This window comes from Natator depressus, chromosome 1 (genome assembly GCF_965152275.1).
Source record: "Natator depressus isolate rNatDep1 chromosome 1, rNatDep2.hap1, whole genome shotgun sequence".
Lineage (NCBI taxonomy): Eukaryota > Metazoa > Chordata > Testudines > Cheloniidae > Natator > Natator depressus.
The window spans coordinates 249235069-249259674 of NC_134234.1; the positions used below are offsets into that span (position 1 = coordinate 249235069).

The window sequence follows — 24606 nt, forward strand, 5'->3', positions numbered from 1 at the left end:
TTATTTGAGCATAAGGTTTTGTGAGCTACAGCTCACTTCATCGGATGCATTCAGTGGCAAATACAATGGGGAGACTTATATACACAGAGAACATGAAAGAATGGATGTTACCATACACACTGTAAGGAAAGTGGTCACTTAAGATGAGCTAATACCAGCAGGAGGGGGGAGGAAGAAAACCTTTTGTAGTGATACTCAAGGTGGGCCATATCCAGCAGTTGACAAGAACTTCTGAGGAACAGTGGGAGGGGGGAATAAACATGGGGAAATAGTTTTACTTTGTGTAATGATACTCAAGGTGGGCCATTTCGTTGTAATAGGTGCAGTAGACAGAGAGATGGATTTCCATTTAGGCACAGGAGGCATGTGCCTAGGGGTATCTAAAAGTTAAAAGGGGTAAAAAGTGAGAACCTCAGAGTTACAGATACCTCGGGAATGGAGGTTGTCTGTAACTCTGAAATGTTCTGTAACTTTGAAGAAGAGGTTATGGACTTCAGCCACGTGGGGGGGGGGTGGAGAAACAGAACTGGGGCTTCTGACTCTTGGAGCACTTGGGCTCAGGGCAGGGGGCTCAGGGCTTCTGCCCTGTGGGAGCACTGGGGCTCAGCACTTTAGATGTCAGGGGACAAATATCCCTATGTCTGACCTAACTGATTACACATATCATAAAGGAGACCTGCCGAAAAGGGAAAATAAATGTGTGCTTTTATTTTGTGTTTTATGATATATAAAGGAGACCTGGAAAAGTGCTTTTCGTTATATTTTTAGTTAAAAATATTAAGATTACCAAGTCTAGTCTTTCCTGTTTGGCTGGAGGACTAGAGGGAGCTTTCTGAACCTGCAATTTAAGGGGCAAAGTGTTTAATCTTTCAGAGTTCTCTCCCAACTGTGTGAGTTAAATTAATGTTAACTAAAAATCTCTTCAACTGCTCAGGTTTCAGTCTATCAGAGGTGGTGTCATAATCCCACTCATTTTCCAATCATTCATATAGAGTTCCAGGCAAACAGAGAAGACAAGATCTAATATTTCTAATCTATCCAAGCAGGAAATGGTCTGGGGGAAAAAAAAAGCTTTCAAGCCTTCATGGTATTTTATGGGAAGTTTTTTTTTAGTACAGCATCTGCAACCCGCTCTTGTCTCTCTCAGATCACATTTAAAGGATAGATATTACATGAAACAAATATAATAATTATACTGAATTATGTGAGACCCAAGGAAAATGTGTTCTTAGGACCTCTTTAAGAGGGGAATCTTTATTAGAAGCACCTTTCATGGTATGGGCCTCATGGGAGGTGTCCTCGGGACAGCAGAAGTCTTCTGCGAGTTCTGACTCCAGCAGCAGGCTGGAAGCATCTGCCTCCTTTGGTGGCTCCTGCCCAACTGAGCTGCAGGGCCCACCTCTTATACTTCCTGTCCCTGTCCTGCCATTCCACTTCTGGCATGGTGGCATAAGCCTTCTGGGTTCCGCACACCAGGGGACGTCTGGCTCTCCCTTGCTGTCAGTCTCTGAGGGAGGGCACTCCCCTTTGCTCCAGCACCCCAAATACAGCTCCCAGAAATTTTTTCCTCAGTGGTAGCCGTTGGGTCAGCTCTGGTGCACACTCATAGCACATTTCCACATTCAGTGGAAAATACAGTGGGGAGATTTATATACACAGAGAACATGAAACAATGGGTGTTACCATACACACTGTAACAAGAGAGTGATCACTTAAGGTGAGCTATTACCAGCAGGAGAGTGGGGAAACTTTTGTAGTGATAATCAAGGTGGGCCATATCCAGCAGTTGACAAGAACTTCTGAGGAACAGTGGGAGGGGGAAATAAACATGGGGAAATAGTTTTACTTTGTGTAATGACCCATCCACTCCCAGTCTTTATTCAAGCCTAAGTTAATTGTATTCAGTATTCAAATTAATTCTAATTCAGCAGTCTCTCACTGGAGGCTGTTTTTGAAGTTTTTTTTGTTGAAGAATTGCAACTTTTAGGTCTGTAATCGAGTGACCAAAGAGATTGAAGTGTTCTCCAACTCATGAAAAATCTTGGAGTTATTGTGGACAGTTCTCTGAAAACATCCACTTGATGTGCAGCGGCAGTCAAAAAAGCAAACAATGTTGGGAATCATTAAAAAAGGGATAGATAATATCATATTGCTTCTATATAAATCCATGGTATGCCCACATCTTGAATACTGTGTGCAGATGTGGTCGCCCCATCTCAAAAAAGATATATTGGAATTGGAAAAGGTTCAGAAAAGGGCAACAAAAATGATTAGGAGCATCAAACAGCTTCCGTTGAGGAGAGATTAATAAGACTGGGACTTTTCAGCTTGGAAAAGAGACGACTAAGGGGGGATATGATAGAGGTCTATAAAATAACAACTGGTGTGGAGAAAGTAAATAAGGAAGTGTTATTTACTTCTTCTCATAACACAAGAACTAGGGGTCTTTGATGTTCCCCTGGTGTTATCTGGATCAGTGATCTGCTAGGTCACTCCAATCCTTTACTCTGGGAGCCAGCTTACCCTGCTCTGCTGTGACAGCCTCTACTCCTGGGCTGCTTGGATTGTGCAACTGAATGACACTAGCCAATATCTCCGATCCCAGACACAACCCTAGGAACCTCTGTCTTCCAGTGTCCAGTTATTCAGGCTGGACACTGCAAGCTTTTATGAGTTTGTCAGTTTATTAAATAAATTTATATGTACCAGGCTTGTTATCACAAAGGGAATCTCTAACACACTTCAAACCAAACGCACCGCTTCAGGTAGAATGAACAAATTTATTAACTACAAAGATAGATTTTAAGTGATTATAAATCAAAGCATAACAAGTTGAATTTGGTCAAATGAAATAAAAGCAAAACACATTCTACGCTGATCTTAACACTTTCAGTGCTCTTACAAACTTAGATGCTTCTCACCACACCCAGCCAGGCTCTCCCCTTTGGCATTCCCCTCCCCCCCCCCATTCATGGTCAGGTGGGCATTACCTCATCATAGTCCCTGACTGACCAAGGGAAGAGGGGTGACTCACTGGAGACTCCAACAGATCCTTTGTTGCTGCCTAGGCCAGTGTCCTTTGTTCTTGTGAGGTTGGGCTGGGTTTGTCCCATACATGCCCTGATGAGGTGTGAACTGCTCCTCTGTTCCTGGAGTTTTGCCTGTGCTTGTTTTAAGCCATGAGGACATTTTCAGCCCCATAACTATATACATGAAATTACAACCTATAACATTACTATAACAATGCTCAGTGCATCATGAGCCTTCCGAAGACACCTGACATGACAAGCTTTGCATTGGATACCACACAATCATCTTATAAGGATGAACATGGGAGTGCAGGGTATTCCCACGAGGTACAGAACATCACAGGGTCACCAAATGAAATTAATAGGCAGCAGGTTTAAAACAAACAAAAGGAAGTATTTCTTCACACAATGCACAGTCAACCTGTGGAACTCTTTGCCAGAGGATGTTGTGAAGGCCAAGACTATAACAGGGTTCAAAAAAGGACTTGATAAATTCATGGAGGATAGGTCCATCAATGGCTATTAGCCAGGTTGGGCAGTGATGGTGTCCCTAGCCTCTGTTTGCCAGAAGCTGGGAATGGATCATTTGATTACCACCTGTTTGGTTCATTCCCTCTGGGGCACCTGGCATTGGCCACTGTCAGAAGACAGGATACTGGACAAGATGGACCTTTGGTCTGACCCAGTATGGCCATTCTTATGTTCTTAATCCCAGGCCTACTGGTCCTATGGAGCATACAGCAGTTAGTTGGTCTGGACTCATAGAATTAAGCTTGTCAGAACTGATTAGCCATCTACACTGGAGTATGCCCAGCTCAGGCTGCAAGCTTTGGTGACTTTGCACTCTTATGAAAAGGTCACATTAAGTTTTGAGCCCCAGCTACTGTAATGTTTTTATAATTTGTTTTTTAAAAATAAGAGCCTGAAGTTAGGTTACATCCATATTTAGGCACTTGTCTGATTTTCGAGTGTGTTAAAACATGCGAGCTATTCGGTGCTTAGACCATTGGCATCAGATGCAGCTGTTTACAATATCTTTGCATCACCACTGTACCCTTCCATAAACACTGCCATGTAGTAATCCATACCCCGCAAGAAAGCATGAATAGGATCAGAATAATTGCAGGAGATATTTGTGTTAATTCTCAATTTCTCAGTCAGTTATGATAAAACAAATAAAGAGAGCAAGAGACAAGACACAGACAGACAAAAAAATATATACAAAGACATCATATAGCTGAGTTTTACATACAACTACTTGTTGGTAAATATTAATCTTTTTAGTCCTCTTTCTTGTATATTAAATTCATTTTCATATTAACTATTACCCCAGAATCTTTTATATTAGCAAAGACAGTCTTTGAATTTTAAGTCCCAGAGTATTGGTTCTTAGCCTGTGAGTGACTTGTGCTCAGGAATTTCCCGTATTGGGCTGTATCTCATTATTGCTGGTGTCTTCAAGCTTATGGGAATCTGAATGTCTAAGGAAAAGACCCCTCAAACTAATAGGTGTCTACAAAAGTATGTTACAAATAAGACTGGGTGATTGATAAGGGATGCCTATGCTCTAATTATGTTCTGTGATTAATAAGAGGTACTTGTTAGAGCAAATGTTTTTTGTAATGACTGAAATTAAGGACCCATTAAAAGATGTTTAACTCATTAAGAACTGTCAGTTGTCACAGATGTTATTAATTATGAGCACATTAGAACTCTTTTAGCTTATCTATTGTGTAGTACAGGAGGTGGTAAAATATGTCTTCTTTCCTGTATTAATCTGATTGATAATCTTTGATTAAAATAATTCCATTTGAATCTGTTATTTGATAATCTCAAATCATTATTAAATTCAAATATGCTGAACTTCTATACACAGGTTTTCTATGGATGTATCTCTGAAATTTACATTTTTTCCCAGACCATTATAAAAAAAGTGATCTAGGGTCTTTGATTAGATTTTTATGATAATAATTATTTCTGATAAGATGGTCAACTGAACTATATTCACCATACAGTTTGGAAAACAAGATATTTTAAAAACATGTATGGATCAGATTTTCAAAAGCACTCGGGTGCCTAAAGATGCAGATAAACACCTAGTGGGATTTTCAAAAGCACCTAAGAAGGTTAAGATGGGACTGAGTCAGAATTAGGCACCCAACCTACTCATGTGTTTTCTAAAATCCCACTAGGCGCCTACCTGCATCTTTAGGTGCCTAAAGGACTTTGAAATTTGGCCCCATGTCCAATTCTTTCCCAGGATGAGCAAACACTGTAGATACATAAAACAGAAGCCAAATGCCACCCTTTCTTTGCTACTTCTATACATTTTTGTCCCTCCCTGTTCTGAAAGATGCTTCACATTCTGAATTAAAAATAATGAATACATTGAGAAAAGCGTACATGATCAAGTTTAAAAAATAGTTATTGGTAAAAGGGTTGTGTTAAAAATATACAAACTTCAAGTATCCAACTGTTTAAAAGTGTCTAATACTGTCAGGTACCTTCAGTGGGACATGAGGATCCTAAACACCATACTACATCTATTCTCACATGGCCTTAATAGGCAATTTGGGTTTCTAGGCAGGTTAGAGTTGTAGGCTTTGCAGGTTTAGAATTGATTTTCCAGCTTGTCAGAGGAGCGTGATCCTAGCTTCCGAAGCATGTCTGGCAAATAACCCAGAAATCTAAAGCTGAACAAACAATTAGTAAAAATTATAACAATAGATTCAAGATATGGCACTGGAACTCACCCCTGGCTACACAGATTGATAACGGCAGATACCTGAGATAACGGGTTTTCAACCTGGGAGCTGTGACCCTTGTCAGGTCACAAACAAGTTTCAGGAAGTTGCAACCACCTTTCCCTTCTTTATAGCTAGATAGAAGGAGGATCTTGAAAATTGTTTCTGTTTTCACATAGGATCACTGTATAGAAGACGTTTAGAACCATTGCCTTAAAACAGCCATGATATAGCACTTAAGTTATAATTGGCTTTCTAGAGCATTTTATGTTAAGGAAGGCCCAGCAAGTGGGAGCTGAATTCTGCAACAAAACTCTTGTGTCTGTGGTAAATTGGAAATCCTGTTATAGATTCAAGTACATTTATAAAACAAACACACACACACACACCCCCAAATCACTGAAATGGACTGAATTGAAGTGGGTAACATGAACTTGAAATCTAGTCAATTTAAAAAAAAAGTGTAAAAGTTTTTCTCCCTGTTGTGTTGGGAAAATCCACACAAATTGCTGGGAAAAGAGTGAACATTAATTTACATAAAATGCTGTTCACAAAACAAAAGTTATTTTTCCCCTTAATCCCTTGTCAGTGTTAGAAATTAAGAAAAAAATCCAGACAGACTTTTTTCTGTTAACAACAAAATGAGGGTTTCAAGGGGTGAGTGATGTAGTTGAAGCACGGGGAGGAGGTGGTAGGAGCATTTGGGAAGAGCAGGGAAAGGTTATAAAGTCATATAACCAAGGAGCCAAAGGTTCTAGTAGGGTAAATGGTGAGGAAAGGGGAGAATTCCTAAGAAAAAATTAAAGATTACCAAAATTCCTAGTATGTAACTGTTGCCTAGCTTCTTAGAAATAATATCACTGACCAAGAGGCAAATGGCGTGAGATAAAAACTAAAAAAGTGACATGGACAATGGCTAAAAACAAAACAACAGGCAAGACAGAGAAGAGAAAATATAAATGGCGGGGAAAGGCTTATGCTGAGACTCTCTCTCCCCCCACATTGTGGGTTTTTTTTGTATTTTTTTTTAAACAATGTAATCTTTTTATGTGTCTGTAAATTACCTAAGTGTTAGACCTGTAATAGAGGTCTCCCTACGAGATGGGGAGCAAGCAGATACCGGACACAGTGTTGGTATATAATACTCTAAATGCTCTTCACTGATTACAAAACAAACCTTACTCACTCCACATTCACAACCCAAACACGCTATACCGGAGTCCAAAAGTCAGAATTCTCCCAATGGCCAGTCGAGGTTTCTTCCATCAGGATAAGATCATAAGATGCGGGGAGCTGGTGAAAATCACATCTATATCCACATGGTTCTCTGGATCAATGAACGACTCCGATTTGCAAAAAAAAAAGGCACCCATTCATAGTCCATTCCGTCGTGTCATCGGTCCTTTGCCTTTGTTTATTAGGCCTTCTACCCACACAACTCCAAAGAGAGAATCCTGGGTGGGCTGCCATGATCCAAGACATGCCATTTCCTCCAATTCTTATACAATTTTATATCAGTCCAGCTGGTGTTATTTCCTTTTCTGATGATTTTCAGTATTTTTCCTCGGAGCATAAGATTGTTTTTGCACAAAGAGTTCTAATAGTCCTTGACCTTAAGTTCTTGCTTCAGTTGCTAACTTGCAACACACGCATTCATGTCAAGCACGCGTCATTCGTACCAGGGCTCAATGACCTATAACGTATTACATGGACATATGAATCACAGTGTGTATGTATACACACACACACACACACACACACCAACAAAAGTACACTTTTGGGTGCTGACTCTTCAGGACAATGTCTTCATTGAGTTTGTACAGCATCTGGCATAATCCAGATCTTGACTTTGAACACTATCATAATACATATGTACGTATATATACACACGTACAAATAAATAAGTGCAGATGTCTACAGGAGCTGGATTTTGCTTGTGATGGCACATCAGCTACAGGCATACCCCAGTGCACCTTGCAACAGGCCTCCAATCACAGCACTTTAGATCTTATGTTCAGGAGAGTTCTATCTACTACATTTCTCTAAAAACTCTTGTTAGAATTTAGAAGTTGTAATAAACTCCACTGGAAAAAATCAGATTATGTTTGTACCTTGCACTACTAACAAACCCTTCACTGGAGATGAATACTACTCATTTGGATTCTTTGACACAGATCCAGCGTCTTGAAGATGTGCAATCTACAGTAACAATTTTGTCACTGTTTAGGAAAGAACACTTCAGCTTCGTGTCTTCATTTTCCAATTGGATGCTAGGGAGAAGAAAAAAAATAAATGGGAATGAATCACTTCTGTTCTGAAGATAAAATGTTTGTGAAAAGCCAGGATCACCAATCATTTCTACAGCTCCAGATTTATGCAACTAAAGACAGAAGGAATCAGCAAACAACCTATTTGTTGTTGTTGCAGAAGTTAAGTGTCTTGATGAATTACAAATAATTACATACAATGTCTCTCAACTCTGCTTTGACAGCAACTCATTTTCTTTCTGGTTTCAGTCAGACATATGCCAATACCCCCCACCAAGTTTCTAGTCACAGCTGAAAAAACATACACATCATTAGTAAATGGAGATCCATCATCCCACTGCCATTCTGCTGCTTCCTTTCTTAGCCCAATCCAGTAGTAATGGTTCTGTCTCAAGCGTTCGATGTTCTCCTGTAATTGAGAATAGCAGAATTTTTTTTTCCTTTGTGGCCCATCCTAAATTGAACCTCCCCTCTTATGCAATTTGTTCTACACAGGACAGGAATAGAAGCTTTCACTATTGATTTGAATTTTAAAAAAATACTTACCCATTACCACCAAAACAATTATTCCTTTGGGTAAAAGGGACCTCAGGCCTCAATACATGAATATATTTAAGAAAACTAGATTCCAGGCAGATGACAAAAAGACGTGCATGAACATTTACAAAGCAGGAGTCAACCAATACCAACTTAAGTCTCTGCATTTCCCTGCATAAGCTGCTAATAAACTTACTATTTTTACTGGGTATCGGGGTTGGGGGGGGTCAACTAAGGCAGCAAAAAAACCCACTGGATGCTATTCTATCATTCAAGAAGCCACTGTCAACATGAACATTTTTTCTTTGAGTGATTGCTCATATTGATTCCAATTAGGTGTGCACACGCCGTATGCACAGCCGTTGGAAATTTTCTCCCCTAGCAGCATCCATCGGGTTAGCTGCGGAGCCCCCTTGAGTGGCACTTCCATAGTGCTCAAAAAATGACCCTGCTGACCTGGCACCCCCTCAGTTCCGTGACGGTTGTTGGAACTGTGGCATCTTGCTTAGCAAGTTCTCCATGTTTTCCCTAGCTTGTTTCATAGTGGTTCTGTTAGTACACCTCTACCCCGATGTAACGCAGTCCTCGGGAGACAAAAAAAGGTCACCGCCTTATAGGTGAGACCGCGTTATATCGAACTTGCTTTGGCCCCCCCCGTTCCTTGTTCCCTGACCGCCCACTCCAGAGACCCCCATCCCTAATCACCCCCAAGACCCCACCCCCTACCCAACCCCCCTGCTCACAGTCCCCTGACTGCTCTGACCCCTATACACATCTCCCACCCCCTGGCAGCGGTGGGAAGTGGAGACCAACCCGCTCCACTCCGCCACCTCCCAGCCGCGGCGCTCCGCTTCCCGCCACCAGTGAGTGCGGGGAGGTTGGGGAAAGGAGGCCCTCCCCACACTCACCTGCGGCGGGAAGCAGAGCGCCATGGCTGGGAGCTGGCAGAGTGAAGCGGGCTGGGGCCAGGCTGCTCCGCTTCCCACTGCTGGTGAGTGCAGGGAGGTTGGGGAAAGGATGCCCTCAGCACTCACCGGCGGCGGGAAGTGGAACGATGCGACCCCAGCCCGCTCTGCTTTCCTTGCCCCGGCCCCAGCAGTGTTGCTGAGGGGGGGGGTGTTGGGGAAAGGTCCCGCACTCACCTGCGGCAGGAAGCAGAGCGGGCTGGGGCTGGGCTGCTTCCGCCGCTGCCGGTGGGTGTGGGGGGATCCCTTCCCCCAAACCCCCTTCCGCAAGCGACACGGCTGGGGCCGGGGCGAGGGAAGCGGAGTGGGCTGCTCCCGGCCCGCCGCTAATCCCCCCAGCCACTCTGGGACTGTGGGGCCCCCAAAAGTGCCCCCCAACAGCTCCTGTCTCCCAGACCCTGGGGGCGCGGGAGCGCCTGACTGCCCCCGAGACCCTCTGCCCCTTATCCAACTCCTTGGCCCCGGCCCGGCCCAGCACCCTTAACACGCTGCCCAGAGCAGCGTGTCGGAGCTTTACCACGTTGTATGCGAACCTGTGTTATATCGGGTCGCGTTGTATCGGGGTAGAGGTGTAGTAGTTCTTGTTTTCTTACTTATATAGTTAGTGGCAGTTGGGTTGCGGGGCTGGGGGTTACCCTCCACCCGACTGCTTTTCCTTGAGAGGGCTCTCATGCCCAAGTCCCCGGGATTCAAGCCCTGCAAGTCCTGCTCCAAGCCCATGCCAACAGGCGACCCCCATGACTCTTGTCTGAAGCGTCTGGGGGAGGCTCACCAAGCCGAAAAGTGCAGGACCTGCAAAGGGTTTTGTCCTAGGACCAAAAAGGAGTGGGACTTTCGCCTTAAGCACCTCCCAGCCTCCTTTGGTGTGGCAGGATCCAGCACCAAGTTCTTTGGTGCGCAGCGCCCCGGCAGCAGTAGCGGAAGCAGCACCATGGATGGACTCTGGCCAAGACCCGCAGCACTGCTATTCCCAGCACCAAAGCCGGTGGCATCTACCTGGCACCGCTCCCACTCCCCGGCACTGAAGCGGCACTGGAAGCAGGAGAAAAGTGGCTCTCCGTCCCAGAGACCCATCCCTCTGGAGCCGGCCGCTGTGGTGCGTCCCAGAGAGGAGCACCCAGGGGCAGTCTGTGGCCACGGCATTATCGACTTCGGCCCCACAGGGGAGCCATAGAGTCTGGTGCCCTTGGACTCCCCAACCCAGAGCACTGTGGATGTCCACCTGCCGTCCACCCCGGACACCTTTGCGACTGCGAGGGACCTCATTGCCATGACGGCACCAGGGTCTCCTCTGCTCCATGCCAAGCCTCCAGCGCCTCAGTATATGGCACCGTCTTGAGGTAAGCCAGCATTGATCCGACGGTCAGTACTGTTGGTCGAGCCTCAGCACCACTCAAGATCTCGGCACTGCTAGGAGTCCCTGCAGCGCTCCGCACGCCGGTTGCGTCAATGCTACCGGTCATGGCGCCGCTCCGCACACCAGTCGCCTTTGCGGAACAGGTCCCAGTACCGGTCCCGGCACAGCTCCCAGTCCTGGCACAGCTCCCCAGCCTTGCGGCGCTGCCCTGGTTCTCGCGGTCCCAATCCTGTTCCTCAGGGTTGGAGAGAGCGTCTCAGTACTCAGAGCAGGACCGGCGCCGGTTGGACCGTGGGTACCCTGATGTGGGAGCAGGGCCATAGCAGGGGCCAACTCAGTGGCCATTCTGGACTCCGTGGGCATACCACCAGACACAGCTTCCCGGTCGCCTGCCTCTGAACAGAGGGTGCCGGAAGCCTCAACCAGTCGGCCCATCTCTAGGGGTGCAGAGGAGGCATCATGCCTCCTTCCCCCCTTGGAACCACTTCCAACTCCGGGTCCTGAGCCGGAGGTGGTCAGCGACGCAGGGCATTGAGCTCCCAAAGAGCAGGAAGATTGGGATGACCCTCTCCTCCCCCTTGGCCTCTTTGTCCTCCTCCCCTGAAGAGGCTGTAGCAGGCACCCTCTGTCTCTGGGCCACCCCTCATAGACAGCTGCGCCCACCAGGACCTTCTGCGCAGGGTGGTGCGCAATATGGGCCTGCAGGCCGAGGAGGTGGTAGAATTGGAGGATCCGCTGGTAGACATTTTGGCTCCGGAAGGTCCGCCCTGCCCCCCATCAAAACCATTCAGGCCAATGCCAAAACCATCTGGCAGACCCCGGCCTCCATCCCCCCCTACGGCCAAGGGGGTCAAACACAAGTACTTCATGCCCTTGAAGGGGTATAATTATCTCTTTACGCACCCGCAGTCCTGCTTCCTGGTGGTTGCAGCCATGAATGAGAAAGAGAGGCAGGGTCAGCAGGCCCCGGCGCCCAAGTCGAAAGAGACTAAGCGGCTGGACTTGTTTGGCCGCAAGCTGTACTCCACGTGGGGGGCTCCAGCTCAGGATTGCCAGCCAGCAGGCATGCCTGAGCCGTTATAACTTCAACTCCTGGAACTCAATGCTCAAGTTCAAGGAGCTTGTGCCACTTGAGTCCAGGGAGGAGTTTGGGGCCCTTGTTGATGAATGCAAAACGGTGGCACAGATCTCTTTGCAGTCCTCACTGGATGCTGCGGACTCAGCAGCGCATACTTTGTCCTCTGGAGTTGCCATGAGGCGTGCCTCTTGGTTGCAAGCCTCGGGCCTGCTGCCTGAGGTTCAGCAGACTCTACAGGACATGCCAGGCTCCGGCTCAGGCCATTGCAGGCATGGCTCACCTTGGCCTACCGTCCGGGGCACAACAGCTTGAATTCAGTGGTCACTGTGCCGGGACAGGTGTTCACCTCCCTTCGCTGGTAGCTCAACCCCTGAGCGGTGTGCAATGGAGTCCCCTTCCACAGCCCCCAGCCTTCCTTGTCCCTGGTTACGGATGCGTCAGCTATGGGGTGGGGACCACATCTGGGGAACCTTCAGACTCAGGGCCTATGGTCACAGACTGAGCTCTTCCTCCATATCAACGTCAGGGAGCTAATGGCGGTGCACCTTGCTTGCTAAGCCTTCCAGGCCTAACTGCATGGTCACTGCGTGGCGGTTCTAACGGACAACATCACGGCCATGTTTTACATCACCAAGCAAGGGTGCGGCGTTCGTCCCCCCTCTGCCAGGAAGCCATCTGACTATGGGAGTTCTGCATAGCCCACTCCGTTCACTTGGTAGCGTCCTTTCTTCCTGGGATCCAGAACATGCTGGTGGACTGCCTCAGCAGATCCTTCCACTTGCACGAATGGTCTCTCCGACCGGATGTTGTACACCCCATCTTCCAAAGATGGAGGTTTCCCCAGTCAACCTGTTTGCCACCCGATGCAACAGGAAGTGCCCAGCATTCCGCTCCTTCCAGGGTTGCAGCCCAGGCTCCCTCACGGATGCATTCCTGCTACCTTGGACAGGTCGCCTGCTCTGCGCCTTTCCTCCGTTCCCTCTCGTGCACAAAGTCCTGCTGAAAATCCACAGGGAGAGGGCAAAGGTGATTCTGATAGCTCCAGCATGGCCTCGCCAGCACTGGTACACCATGCTGCTGGAGCTGTCTGTGGACATACTGGTCATGTTGCCTCTCCTTCCCGATCTACTCACTGAGGACCATGCTTGCCTATGTCTTCCTGACCTGCGGTCCCTCCACCTCACAGCTTGGACACTGCGTGGCTGAACCTCATGGAGCTTCTGTGTTTGGACCAAGTAAAGCAGGTCCTGCTAGGCAGCAGGAAGCCCTCTACTAGAGCCATCACATATTTTGTGTTGGTGTGACCAGTGCTGCACACCCTCACTGGTACCCCTCATTTTAGAGTACTGCCTGCACCTGAAACAGCAAAGCCTGGCAGTGTCGTCTGTAAGGGTTCACCTCGCTGCCATCTCGGCCTTCCACCTGGGCACATCTGGCCACTCTGTCTTCGCCTACCCTATGGTTGGTCGCTTTCTCAAAGGCTTGGACTATCTATACCCTCAGATCTGTTAGCCTATCCCTGCGTGGGATCTTAACCTGGCCCTTTCAAGGCACATGGGGCCCCTGTTCAAACCACTGGCCATGTGCTCCCTCCTGTATCTTTCTTGGTCTCCATTATGTCCACGAGACATGTCTCCAAGCTAAAGGCCCTCACCTCAGCACCGCCTTACACGGTCTCCACAGGGATAAGGTGCAACTCAGACCGCACCCAGCCTTCCTCCCCAAGGTGGTGTCGAACTTTCACACCAGCGAGGACATTTTCCTACCCGTCTTTTCCCCAAAACCTCATGCTCGTCCCCGGGAACAGGGGCTGCATTCCCTTGATGTCCGCAGAGCCCTAGCTTTCTACACAGAGTGCACTAAGCCGTTCAGAAAATTGACCCAGCTATTCGTAGCAGTGGCGGACCGGATGAAAGGCCTCCCGGTCTCCTCTCAAGGAATATCCTCCTGGATCATGTCCTGCATCCGCACTTGCTATGAGCTGGCTGAGGTGCTGACCCCAGGTCTTACCGCACACTCCACTAGGGCCGAGACCTCGTCAGCGGCGTTCCTGGCCCAAATACCGATCCAAGAACTCTGCAGGGCAGCAACTTGGTCCTTGGTGCATACCTTCACCTCGCACTACGCCATTGTCCAGCACGCCAGGGATGACACGGCTTTCGGTAGAGTGGTACTACAATCAGCATTCCTTACCTCCGACCCCACCGCTTAGGTAAGGCTTGGGAATCATCTAATTGGAATCGATATGAGCAATCACTCGAAGAAGAAAAAACGGTTACTCACCTCTTGTAACTGTTGTTCTTCAAGATGTGTTGCTCATATCCATTCCAAACCTGCCCCCCCTTCCCCTCTGTTGGAGTAGCCGGCAAGAAGGAACTGAGGGGGTGCCAAGTCGTCAGGGTCATATATTGAGAGCCATGGAGGCGCCACTCCAGGGGGCTCCACAGCTGACCCAACGGATGCTGCTAGGTGAAAAACTTTCTGACGGCCGTGCACGCAGCGCGCACACACCTAATTGGAATGGCTATGAGCAACACATCTCGAACAGTTAAAAAAGGTGACTGTTTTTCCCCACTCATTGCTATGGATCCCTGGGGGAATGACACTCCCTCACAAATCCTACTCTAGGTTCATGAGTAAGGCTAAGATTTAGTCATGGGTATTTTTAGTAAAAGTCATGGACAGATCAAAGACAGTAAACAAAAATTAATGGCCTGTAACCTGTCCATGACTTTTACTATAAATACCCATGACTACTGTAGCTGCTCTGGAGGGCACTGACCACCAGCCACCCACTGCTCCGAGGCCCCTGGGGCCACTGTTCAGGCAGTCCCTGAGGCCAGCCGCTGCTCGGGGCCAGCAGCTCAGGGGTCAGCCCCACCGGTCACTGTGGAAGCCATGGAGGTCCCAGAAATTCATGGAATCTGTGACCTCCGTGAAAGACTCACAGCCTTATTCAGGAGTATTGATTATTGGCATTATGACTTGAGTAAGTGGTATTTCAAACAAAGTAGTCTACTTATTAAAAAAGACAGGGGATTAATTTCTTCCTGTTCCTAATATTGTGTCCACGGAGATTTCTATTGAAATCCATTTGCTTCCTCCTTACTCTTTTCAGTATTTTATAGGGCTTGTAGATAAAAACGTAGGGATAAATGCAGTCTTGGAAGGCCGCCATTGTCTCCACAGATGGAATTAAAAAGATCTATTTTGAAGGGGAAGACTTGCACAACATAGAACTAACTTCCACTGTAATTTACAAAAAAAAAATCGTCATTTCCATCAACAGCAGAGGCTAATGAGATTGTTTCCACATAGTCACCACTTTATTCTAAAAGTCCTCAGAAAGCCCCAGATCCAGGGCTCTTACTACCATTCTTTCCTGCACATCTCCACAAATTTCTCTTACCCAACTGCCATTATTCCTAAATTTGCATCCCATTGCCCATACTTAGCTCTTGTCTGCGCTATAAACTTTGATTGTCATTTTATCACCCATGCATGGGAAAGAGATAGCCACTGGGCTTTTCCATGTAAGGATTATTTAAGAACAGTTTTTCAGCAGGCACTCACCCTTTAAATAACAGAGTTTCTTGGTTGACTGATCCCAAAAACACTATTAGGTCATTTACTGCATCTCCAAAGGGCCAGTGAAGGACTATTCCCTGTAGTTCATTTTCTAGTGTTCTGTCAGCTCTAGTTTTGAGGTTCTGAAGCAATGGGGTTGCCATCATTTCCCTTGGGGAAAAACTATTTCATATCCTATTATACCCCATACCCAAACATTCAGTCTCCACTTTCTTATGTTCATGCCATTACTATTGGCTCCACTCTGAGCCCCAATTATCCCAAGAGACATAAGTCATTGATTTCAACTGGAATTATTCATATCCTGCAGTGGAAGAATAGGGCCCCAGCTTAGCATGTTTTCTCCTCTGAATATTTGTTCCACTATTTTACAAGTGACTGTGAAGATAAGTCACCTATTAGTCCCAAATACCTATTAATCCTCTCTCTCACCTGCCACCACACTGACCTTCTGTTTTGACTTCCTGGAACATTCCCCACCTGCTCTATTTCTAGAGGATGATAATGCAATATTTTACTTTTAGACTGTGGGTGCAGCATTGTCTTGTCTATAATTCTCCCACAGACATTTATATTGCTGTACAAATAATCAATACAGGAAACCTCCAGAATGGACTTCATTAGGTACATAAGATAAGTCAGTAATGGGATGTTTGTTAAAACAGGTAAAATAGTTTCACATTCTCACCAGTTGCAGTTTCTCTTTTATCACAGGAAGTGTTGCATCATGTGAGGCACAGTACTCCTTACTGGCATCCCAGCTCTTTGTATCAGTGGAAAAATAATAACAGTTCCCTCCAAAACATATCCAGTCTTCTGGACACTGCCTGACCTGTGGAGAGAAGGTTCCTGGGAGACATAAGGCAAACAGCATAGTCACATTCTAAGACATGTTATTTTCTCCTTAACCATATTACAGGCTGCTGAGATAGAACAGAACACCTGAATATCACTAAACCTCAGTCTGAATATCATTGAAATTCCAGCTGAAATTCTAGAGTGCCAGTGGTCCTGGACAAACTAAATTTGAATAAGTACCTAGTGCAACCACCCTACCTGTGTCTTGCAATTTCAAAAGGGCACAATGTTCTTCACTAGGGGCTCTGCTACCCCAGTGATAAGCTGTGGTATGAAAGCCATAAAAAGATAGACCCACTTTCTGTCCCAAATTTTCTGCAATGTTGCTGTGTATTGTTAAACAGCTGCCACATAGCACTTACAGTGATAGCTGCATTTCACTGGTGGGAGAAATGATTCCTCTCTCTATAGGCTGTAAAGCACTAGTGTGTGATAGCTTCAAAAATCCAAATAAGAGCTTGTCTTCACAGGGAGTTATTCCAAAATAGCTGTTCCTGATTAACTCCATGTGTGGATGTTCTTATGCCAGAATAAGAGTGCCTGATTTTTCAGAATACTTAGCAGTTTTTTTTTTTATAAATAGTGCTTTATATGTTCAAAGCACTATACAGCTATTAATTAATCCTCACAACCCTAGGCAGGTGGGTGAATATTATCTCCATTTTGTAGATGGGGAAATTGAGACAGAAGAGCAAGTCATTTTCCCAAAGACCAGAAGACAGCAAGTCAGTGGCATAGTGCTCCCTCTTCTCCTTCTGAAGCTAGTAGCAGTGCTGCTCTCTGCAGGCAATTGAAGTGACCGTCATTCCCTCTGTGCTGCACACAGGATGCAGAAAGAACAAAATGCTGCATTTGGCAATCTGGAGCTGCAGTTAAGTCTTGACTTGTCTCCTCACAGACTAAAGGAGAAGGAAAGCAGCTTTTGGTTTTCCTCTGAACACATCTGGAGTTAAGGAGGAAGAGGGAGCATGGAGTGAGGAAGAAAGGACAGGAACGGAGGAAAAAAGGACAGGAAAAACTGGTTAAAGGTGACACGCAAAGAAAAGGGTGGGGAAGTTGTCTTTAGTTTCTTATGACATATAAAAACCCAGAAAAAAACAAACATACATTTTTTAAAGTTATTCCTCTGGCAACTTATCTTATGCATAGAGCGCACAGTATTTTTCCGAGAAAGCAAGAACTGAAGTTTTCATTTAAAAAACCAAGCAGAACAAACCCCTTCATTTAAAAATAATCTCATAGTCCTTCTCTATAAATCATAATGCAGCAGGGAATAAAGTGCCCATACCCCTTATTTTTCTTTTGCAGTTTACCTCTAAAGCTAAAAGGAAAAAAAAAGTGAAGAAGCAGAGTGGAGAGTAAAGCGTAATGTGAGAGAGAGAAAGAAAGCAGCTAATGAAAGGGAAAGAAAAGGAACAAAGAGATACAAAAGAAAGCATCAGATGGGACAGAAAAGTGAATACACTGAAGAAAATGAAGCAAGAGACAGGAACCAAATTCCAATCTCACTCATACCCATGTACTCCCACTGCAATTCCCAGTTGCTTTCATGTAGCATAAAGCTTTGGCTACCAGCTCCAATAATTTGACACAGCAACTACCAAAATCAGTTCAGAATTGAGAACTAGGAAGAAAAGGGATGATATTAATGAATTGTGTGATTTAAAGGCTTGTATCTACAGTGATGGCACACAACATTTGTTTCCGGCTTTCCATTGGCATATGCTGTTTATATAGTACAGCGATGTAGCTCTCTGCTACTCAGTTGGAGAATATAGTATTGTACAGGGAGAGCTTAACCACACCAAAGCACAACGCTAGTTGATGTGCAATTGAATCAGACAATGAGAACAACAAGGGCTATGAGACCAACCAGCACAGAGCGGCTGCCAGTCCTTTCAAATATCTCATCACCTAATTCAGGCATTATATTGCAGCAAAAAACCTAACACCACAATTGCCACTTTTCAAAGATATGTACAAGGCACCTCGCCACAACTCATCAGCAGAAGACCAATCTTGTACTACATTACCAACCATCTCCACAACAGATGCGATCACACTGTGTTGAGCAGAATGGGAACAAGTTGCTCCCTTTGTAAGAAACTCCTTCTACATCACTCATGCAGATCAGAGACTGCCTGGCTTTGAGCTGCCATGCTATCGCTGGGGCAAGCTCAACCAGTTCAGATGCAGGGTGAAGTGCAGGAAATGACCACACCTCGGGACTCAGAACAGCCATCTGTGTAGCTGACGTGCACCTGGAGACACCATACATCTACTGAATGGCTGCTCACCTTCTGCTGGTCTACCAGGAGACCTTTTCATACTCCATACTGCTGACCCTGAAGCTATCGAATGGCTAAAATATGTGTCATATCTACCTAGCTCTTTTGACTTTTTTATTTATACATTTCTGTTTTATTTCTCTGCTTTATATTTTGAACCTTTTCCCATCTTTATTGTACCACTTGTGCATTTGCTAATAATGGGCACTACCCTAAAATACATAGCAGAACTCTCTAGTCCTGCTGGTTTTCTAAGGTATCAGACCTCAGAACTGTGACTTGATTGTTTTCTAGACATTGATTCAGGATTTATATATCAGTTACCAGTCCTTGTAACTTTGTAGTTTTCAATCCTTTCTGGTTAGCTGCACGCAGAACACTATAAAACAGTTTGAGGGGACAAAACAACTACTGAATCCAATTAAGCTGATGAGGGGAATTTCAGAGAAAGAAAATATAGTAATTCAAGTTGGAACTAGAATGCTTTAAGTATTTTGGATCATGAACTGATAAACCAATTTGAATTCTGCTGCTGTTTAGAAAGGAGTATACAAAAGAAAAGAAAATGCCAAATTTGAACTCTCCTGAGAGTGAGCACACAATACAAATTAACAGGGAGCTGCTACAGTAAGAATTTAGCGGTCTCAAAAATCAACATTGTTTAGTGAATGGAGTATGGGGTGGAACAAACTAAGGTTGGGAAGCTTGAATAAAATGGAAATACCGATACTTAACCTGAGATAGGTGTTCAGATTTTAAATGTGTATCCGATAACCATGAAGTGTCATGCAAGTGCTATATATTACTTAATGTACCATCAGGAGTTTTGGCCAGGGATGCAAGGGAGAATCTAAGCCTTCTTCATATTGTGGGCATTTGCATTAGTTTCACTCTCACAGTTCTAGAAACAAGCCAGAAGATGAAAATGTCCAAGGAGATGTTCTCCCCTTATTCTAAAGCCCTTACCTGTCAGAAGCAACACCAAAATAACCACAGTCTGTACACCAGCTATTACTTTCCAGAGGATGTTGGAGTACTGACCTGAAATCAGAAGAGTCAGCACCAAGTCTTATTATTCTGAATATAATGCTTATGAATGCCTTGTCTTTTTACATTACTTTCCATTGGAGGTTCTCAAAGCACTTAAGGAATTAAAATGACTACATCTACTTTAAACAGTGACATTATTGTCTGAACATTGTAACAAGTAATCCCAATGATGATGATAAGTGAAAAATTAAAGAAAAATTTAGTTACTTCTATTTTTCAATATATTTTATTTATGTGATAGCACTCTTCATTGTCAGTCAGTCTCTGTGTTACTTTCAGACAGCAAGAGAAAAGAAAACATTTTAAAAACAGAAAACTATAACGGTAAAGTTAGATACAGTATCATGGGGACTCAAGATTAAGTATGGGACCAGGAACTACTTTTAAAGTCTTTTTTTTTTTTTTTTTTTTGAAACTGACTAAGTTTCAGGTTGGCAGTATCTCTGTAAGGCCTACAACATCCTTGTGAAGCAAATATGGGTAAACAGAGATATGGAGATTTAAATATATGGGAGGTGCCTCGCGACAACACATCAGCAGAAGACCAATCTGCACTATGTTACCAACCATCTGCATGGCAGATGATACATGCTGCAATGTGCAGAATGGGAACAAGCTGCTCCCTCTGTAAGAAACTTCTTCCGTATCACTCATCCAGATCAGAGACTACTTGGCTTTGAGTTGCCATGCTATTGCATTGTAGCTAGATCAAAGCTAGCTTGTGTAAGAAGTGCTGCAATCACATCTCCTGATTGCAGTGTAGACATAGCCTTGACATACCCATAGTCACTTTCCCAAGATCACTATCATGAGGTCAGGTCTACACTATAAGGTTTTGTCAGCCTAGCTATGAGGTCAGGGATGTGAATCCTCCTCCCCAGCAGACACAACTGTGCCAGCAAAACCCCCATCATAGACCCAGCTGTGTTGACAGAAGAGAGCTAACATCATGCAGGGAGGTGCCACTATGGTAGTGACAAAAAAATCTTCTTTTGGCATATCCTGCATCTACACTACCAGGCTCTGCCAGTCTATACCAGAACAGTTATGTTGGCAAAGCATTTGCAGTATAGACAAGGCCTCACAGTCAGTGGCAGAGCCAGGTACAGAACATGGGCCTTGTAAGGATAAATTCCCAGACTGAAGCACTAAACCAGTCTTTTTGTTGTTTAAAAAGGGACACCATTAGTTGAAATCTAGTCATTTCAAAAAGTTAAAAAGCAGATTCAGCTATTACAGGGGTTCTCAAACTGGGGGTCGTGAGGTTATTATGTGGGGGTCGTGAGCTGTCAGCCTCCACCCCCAAATCTTGTTTCGCCTGCAGCATTTTTAACTGTTAAATATAAAAAATGTGTTTTTAATATATAAGGGGGTGGTCACACTCAAAGGCTTGCTGTGTGAAAGGAGTCACCAATACAAAAGTTTGAGAACCACTGAGCTATTAGTTACTAGTTGTCCAAGTTCCATGCTTGCATGGAACAATTTACAGGACTGGAGTTTCATACATCTCTGAATTATTTTGTCTATTAGAATTACTAGAATTGAGAGATTAGAAGAAAAAAACCCTATTTTTTCAGATTTTTTGTGCATTTGCAATAACTTTGTACATATCTCCTTTGACAGTCTGTTTCTCCCTTGCTGATGGGACCACACACACACACACACACACAGAGTAACCCCTCAATTAAAGTCATCCCAGTTAATGTTGTTTCGTTGCTGATCAATTAGGGAACATGCTCATTTAAAGTTGTGCAATGCTCCCTTAAAACGTTGTTTGGCAGCTGCCTGCTTCGTCCACTGCTTGAAGAAAGAGCAGCCTGCTGGAGCTAGCTGGTGCGGGCTTGGAACCAGGGTGAACTGGCAGCCCCCCTATCAGCTCCCCACTCCCCTAATTTCCCTGTGCAGCAGCTGCCCAGCAGGCTATCAATTGCTGGCAGTTCAGTTGTCCCTCCCACCACTGCCATGTGCTGCTCCTGCCCTCTTCCTTGGAGCTGCTCTCCAGAGCCTCCTGCTTGCTGTGCAAGGGAGGGGGGAAGAGGGGGATTAATGTCAGGATGTCCCCCTCCCCCCTACTTCTGCCCCCTGCTTACACCTTCTCCATATAGAGCAGGATGGGGACAGGACAGGGGGAGTTTGGTGGCGGCAGCTGCTGTCTCAACTTCCTGATCGTTTTAAAGGCAAGGTACTTAGAATGGTGTCAGAATACTTAACGGGGCAATGTGTCTCTCTCTCACACAGACAGGGTGTGTGTCTCTGTCTGCCATGCTGTATCCCCTCCCTCCATTCGTGCCCCCTTGTAGAGTGTGAGGCTACATTAACAACGTTTTAACCCTTGAGGGCTCAGCCGAGTGCTAGTTCATCATTCAGCAGTAAGACATTTCCTGGGAAATATCCTACCCTCTAACTTAACTACCTTATCCAAGCTTCACAATCATCATTGCTGTGTACAGTATTAAATTGTTTAAAACTTATACTGTGTGTGTGATATATATAATATAGTTTTTTGTCTGGTGAAAAAAATTTCCCTGGAACCTAACCCCCCCATTTACATTAATTCTTATGGGGAAATTGGATTTGCTTAACTTCGTTTTGCTTAAAGTCGTATTTTTCAGGAACATAACTACAATGTTAAGCGAGGAGTTACTCTGTGTGTGTATACATACATACACACACACACACACATATATATATACACACATTCCACTGTAAACCAGAGTGCAAACTCAGATTTGAACCCAAACCTCCCTACCATCTATACACACACCTGTCTGACTCACCACAGCAAGCACTCAGGACCTGAGTCCTAGGACTTGCCCAGGGGGTGATTTGTAGCCCAAGTCCCACTATGACTTGGGTTCAGGCCCAGTCATTTTGCAGTGGGGATACAGGACAAGCCATGGACCTGAGTCAGAAGGTCTGTGTGGGTACATCTACACAGCAAAAAATAAAATAAAATAAAAAATCCATGGCAGCAAGGCTAAGAGCCTGGGTCAACTGACTGGGGCTTGTCCTGTGGGGCTAAAAATAGCAGTGTAGACATTTGGGCTCAGGCTGAAACCCAGCAAGTGGGGAGGGTCTGGGAGCCAAGAATCTAGCCCCACTAGCTATGCTGCTATTTTTAGCCCCACACTGTGAGCTGAGCAAGATTGAGTTAGTTGACTGGAGCTCTAAGAATAGCTGCTGAGGGGTGGGGGTGGCGTTTCTGTGTAGCTTTACCCATAGTGCGGTAGGCTCCAAGCCAGGAGCAGAAAAACCCCTTGTTTGAAGTAGAAAAGATTTAAAGGCATTTCAAGGGGCAGCTCCTCCTAGAATTAGATTTTTTAAAGCTACTGAACTCCCAGCCATTTAACCTGGGACCAGGGCCGGCTCTAGGCACCAGCAACACAAGCAAGTGCTTGGGGCGGCACATTTCTAGGGGCAGCATCCCGGTGCTGGCTATGCCGCCCCTAGAAATGTGCCCCCAGCTCGCCTCCGCCTGCTCCCCTGGGCACCCCCCCGGCCACGCTGCTTCTCCTCCCTCCCTCCCAGGCTTGCCCCTTTGGCGCGGCAAGCCTGGGAGGGGGGGAGGAGAAGTTGAGGATCCCCGGAAGCCATGGGGAAAGAATGCGGCACGCCCAGGGGAGAAGGCGGTGGGTCTGGGGATTGGGGAAGGAGCGGGGGGGGCACGAAAAAAAAAATAGGGGCATCCAAAAATTGTTTTGCTTGGGGCAGCAAAAATCCTAGAGCTGGCCCTGCCTGGGACAGTCCTCAAGGGGGACCCTGTAGGGATCCCCCTGCCCTCCCCAGGCGGGACACCCTCCCACAGGCCCGCCAGCACCAGGAGCGGGAAAGTGACCCCACGGAGCTGCCCTGCTGCCTTCGGTCTCCCCTCACCACAAGGGCGCTTCAGCGGCAGGCGCCGGGGGCTCGGAGTCTGTCCTTGCCCGTCGCTGCCCCGGGGGAGCCGCCCGCCGCCGTCGCCGAGCGGGGAGCAGCTGCCGCACGCAGGCGGCTCGGCCTTCGCCTGGAGGCTGCAGCCGGAGGGGTCTGCGCGTCCCTCCGCATCCAAGGCGGCGGCTGCGGGGCTACTGGGGCCGGAATCGCACTCGGCTCCGGAGAGCGAGAACTTTCCCACCACAGCCTCGGGCGAGTCCTGCCGGCGCTGCGGACGCCAGCGGATGCTGGAGTCATAACCGGAGTCCAAACCGGAGTCCGGGCTCGGCCTTTCCGCTGTCTTCTGTCCTTGCACAGGCGTCCGCAGCTGCAGCTCCGGAACCGCCTCCATCAGCACGGCCGCCTGCTCAGGAAAGGGAAAAATAAAAATTCAAATTTGGCGCAGGCGCCACGGCGGGGAAACTCCCCCTCGTGGCCTTGTGCCGCTTGTGGTTTACAGAGCAGGCTCAGTAACCCCCGCGGGAGTCGCCGCCCTTCTCCCTGCCCTTGTTAGCTCTAAGAGTCTGCGGACTGCTTTTTACAAGGCTGGCAAAGGGGGCAAATCGGAGGGGGGCGGCAGGGACTGAACAGGGGGCGGAAATTGACCGGTTGGGGGGGCTCAAGTAGCTGGAAGTAGGGTTAGGATAGTGGCTGAAGGCAAAATCAGGGATGAGGGGGGGAAAGAAGACGGAGTTAAACCCTGGGGTGAGGCGCTGCCAGAGGGTAAAACCCCAGCACAAGGAGGGGCAGAGGGGGTAACAGCTCCCCTTCTGGAGTGAGACACCAGTGTTTGTTTAAAAAAAAAATAGGTGTGTGGAGCAGAGGGGCTTTTTTGCACGGTCACACAAATTGAACATGCTCAGAAACATCTGCTGAAGCCACTACTCTTCACCCTGCCCTTGTTAGTCATAAGATTCTGCTGACTGCTTTTTA

At 46.3% G+C, this 24606-nt stretch overlaps 1 protein-coding gene across 1 annotated transcript; it reads right to left on the reverse strand.

Moving 5' to 3' along the window:
* Positions 1-2792: 2792 nt before the first annotated feature.
* Positions 2793-24025, reverse strand: LOC141988099 (natural killer cells antigen CD94-like). The gene is made up of 5 exons (XM_074953967.1): positions 23635-24025; positions 19678-19752; positions 16254-16414; positions 8346-8449; positions 2793-8043 (listed from the first exon to the last, which is right to left on the reverse strand). The coding sequence occupies exons 1-5, from the start codon at positions 24023-24025 to the stop codon at positions 7926-7928; spliced, it is 849 nt and encodes a 282-aa protein (XP_074810068.1). The 3' UTR covers positions 2793-7925.
* Positions 24026-24606: the final 581 nt, after the last annotated feature.

What these genes read in the sequence shown, in the direction of transcription:
- LOC141988099 (XM_074953967.1), bottom strand. Translation starts at nt 24,025, where the DNA reads ATGGAGGCGGTTCCGGAGCTGCAGCTGCGGACGCCTGTGCAAGGACAG. An exon ending in TTTGGTGTTGCTTCTGACAG is followed by an intron (nt 16,415 to 19,677) that starts GTAAGGGCTTTA and finishes TATGTCTCCCAG; the next exon opens with GAACCTTCTCTCCACAGGTC. An exon ending in TCTCCATTTACTAATGATGT is followed by an intron (nt 8,044 to 8,345) that starts GTATGTTTTTTC and finishes TCTTCTCCCTAG; the next exon opens with CATCCAATTGGAAAATGAAG.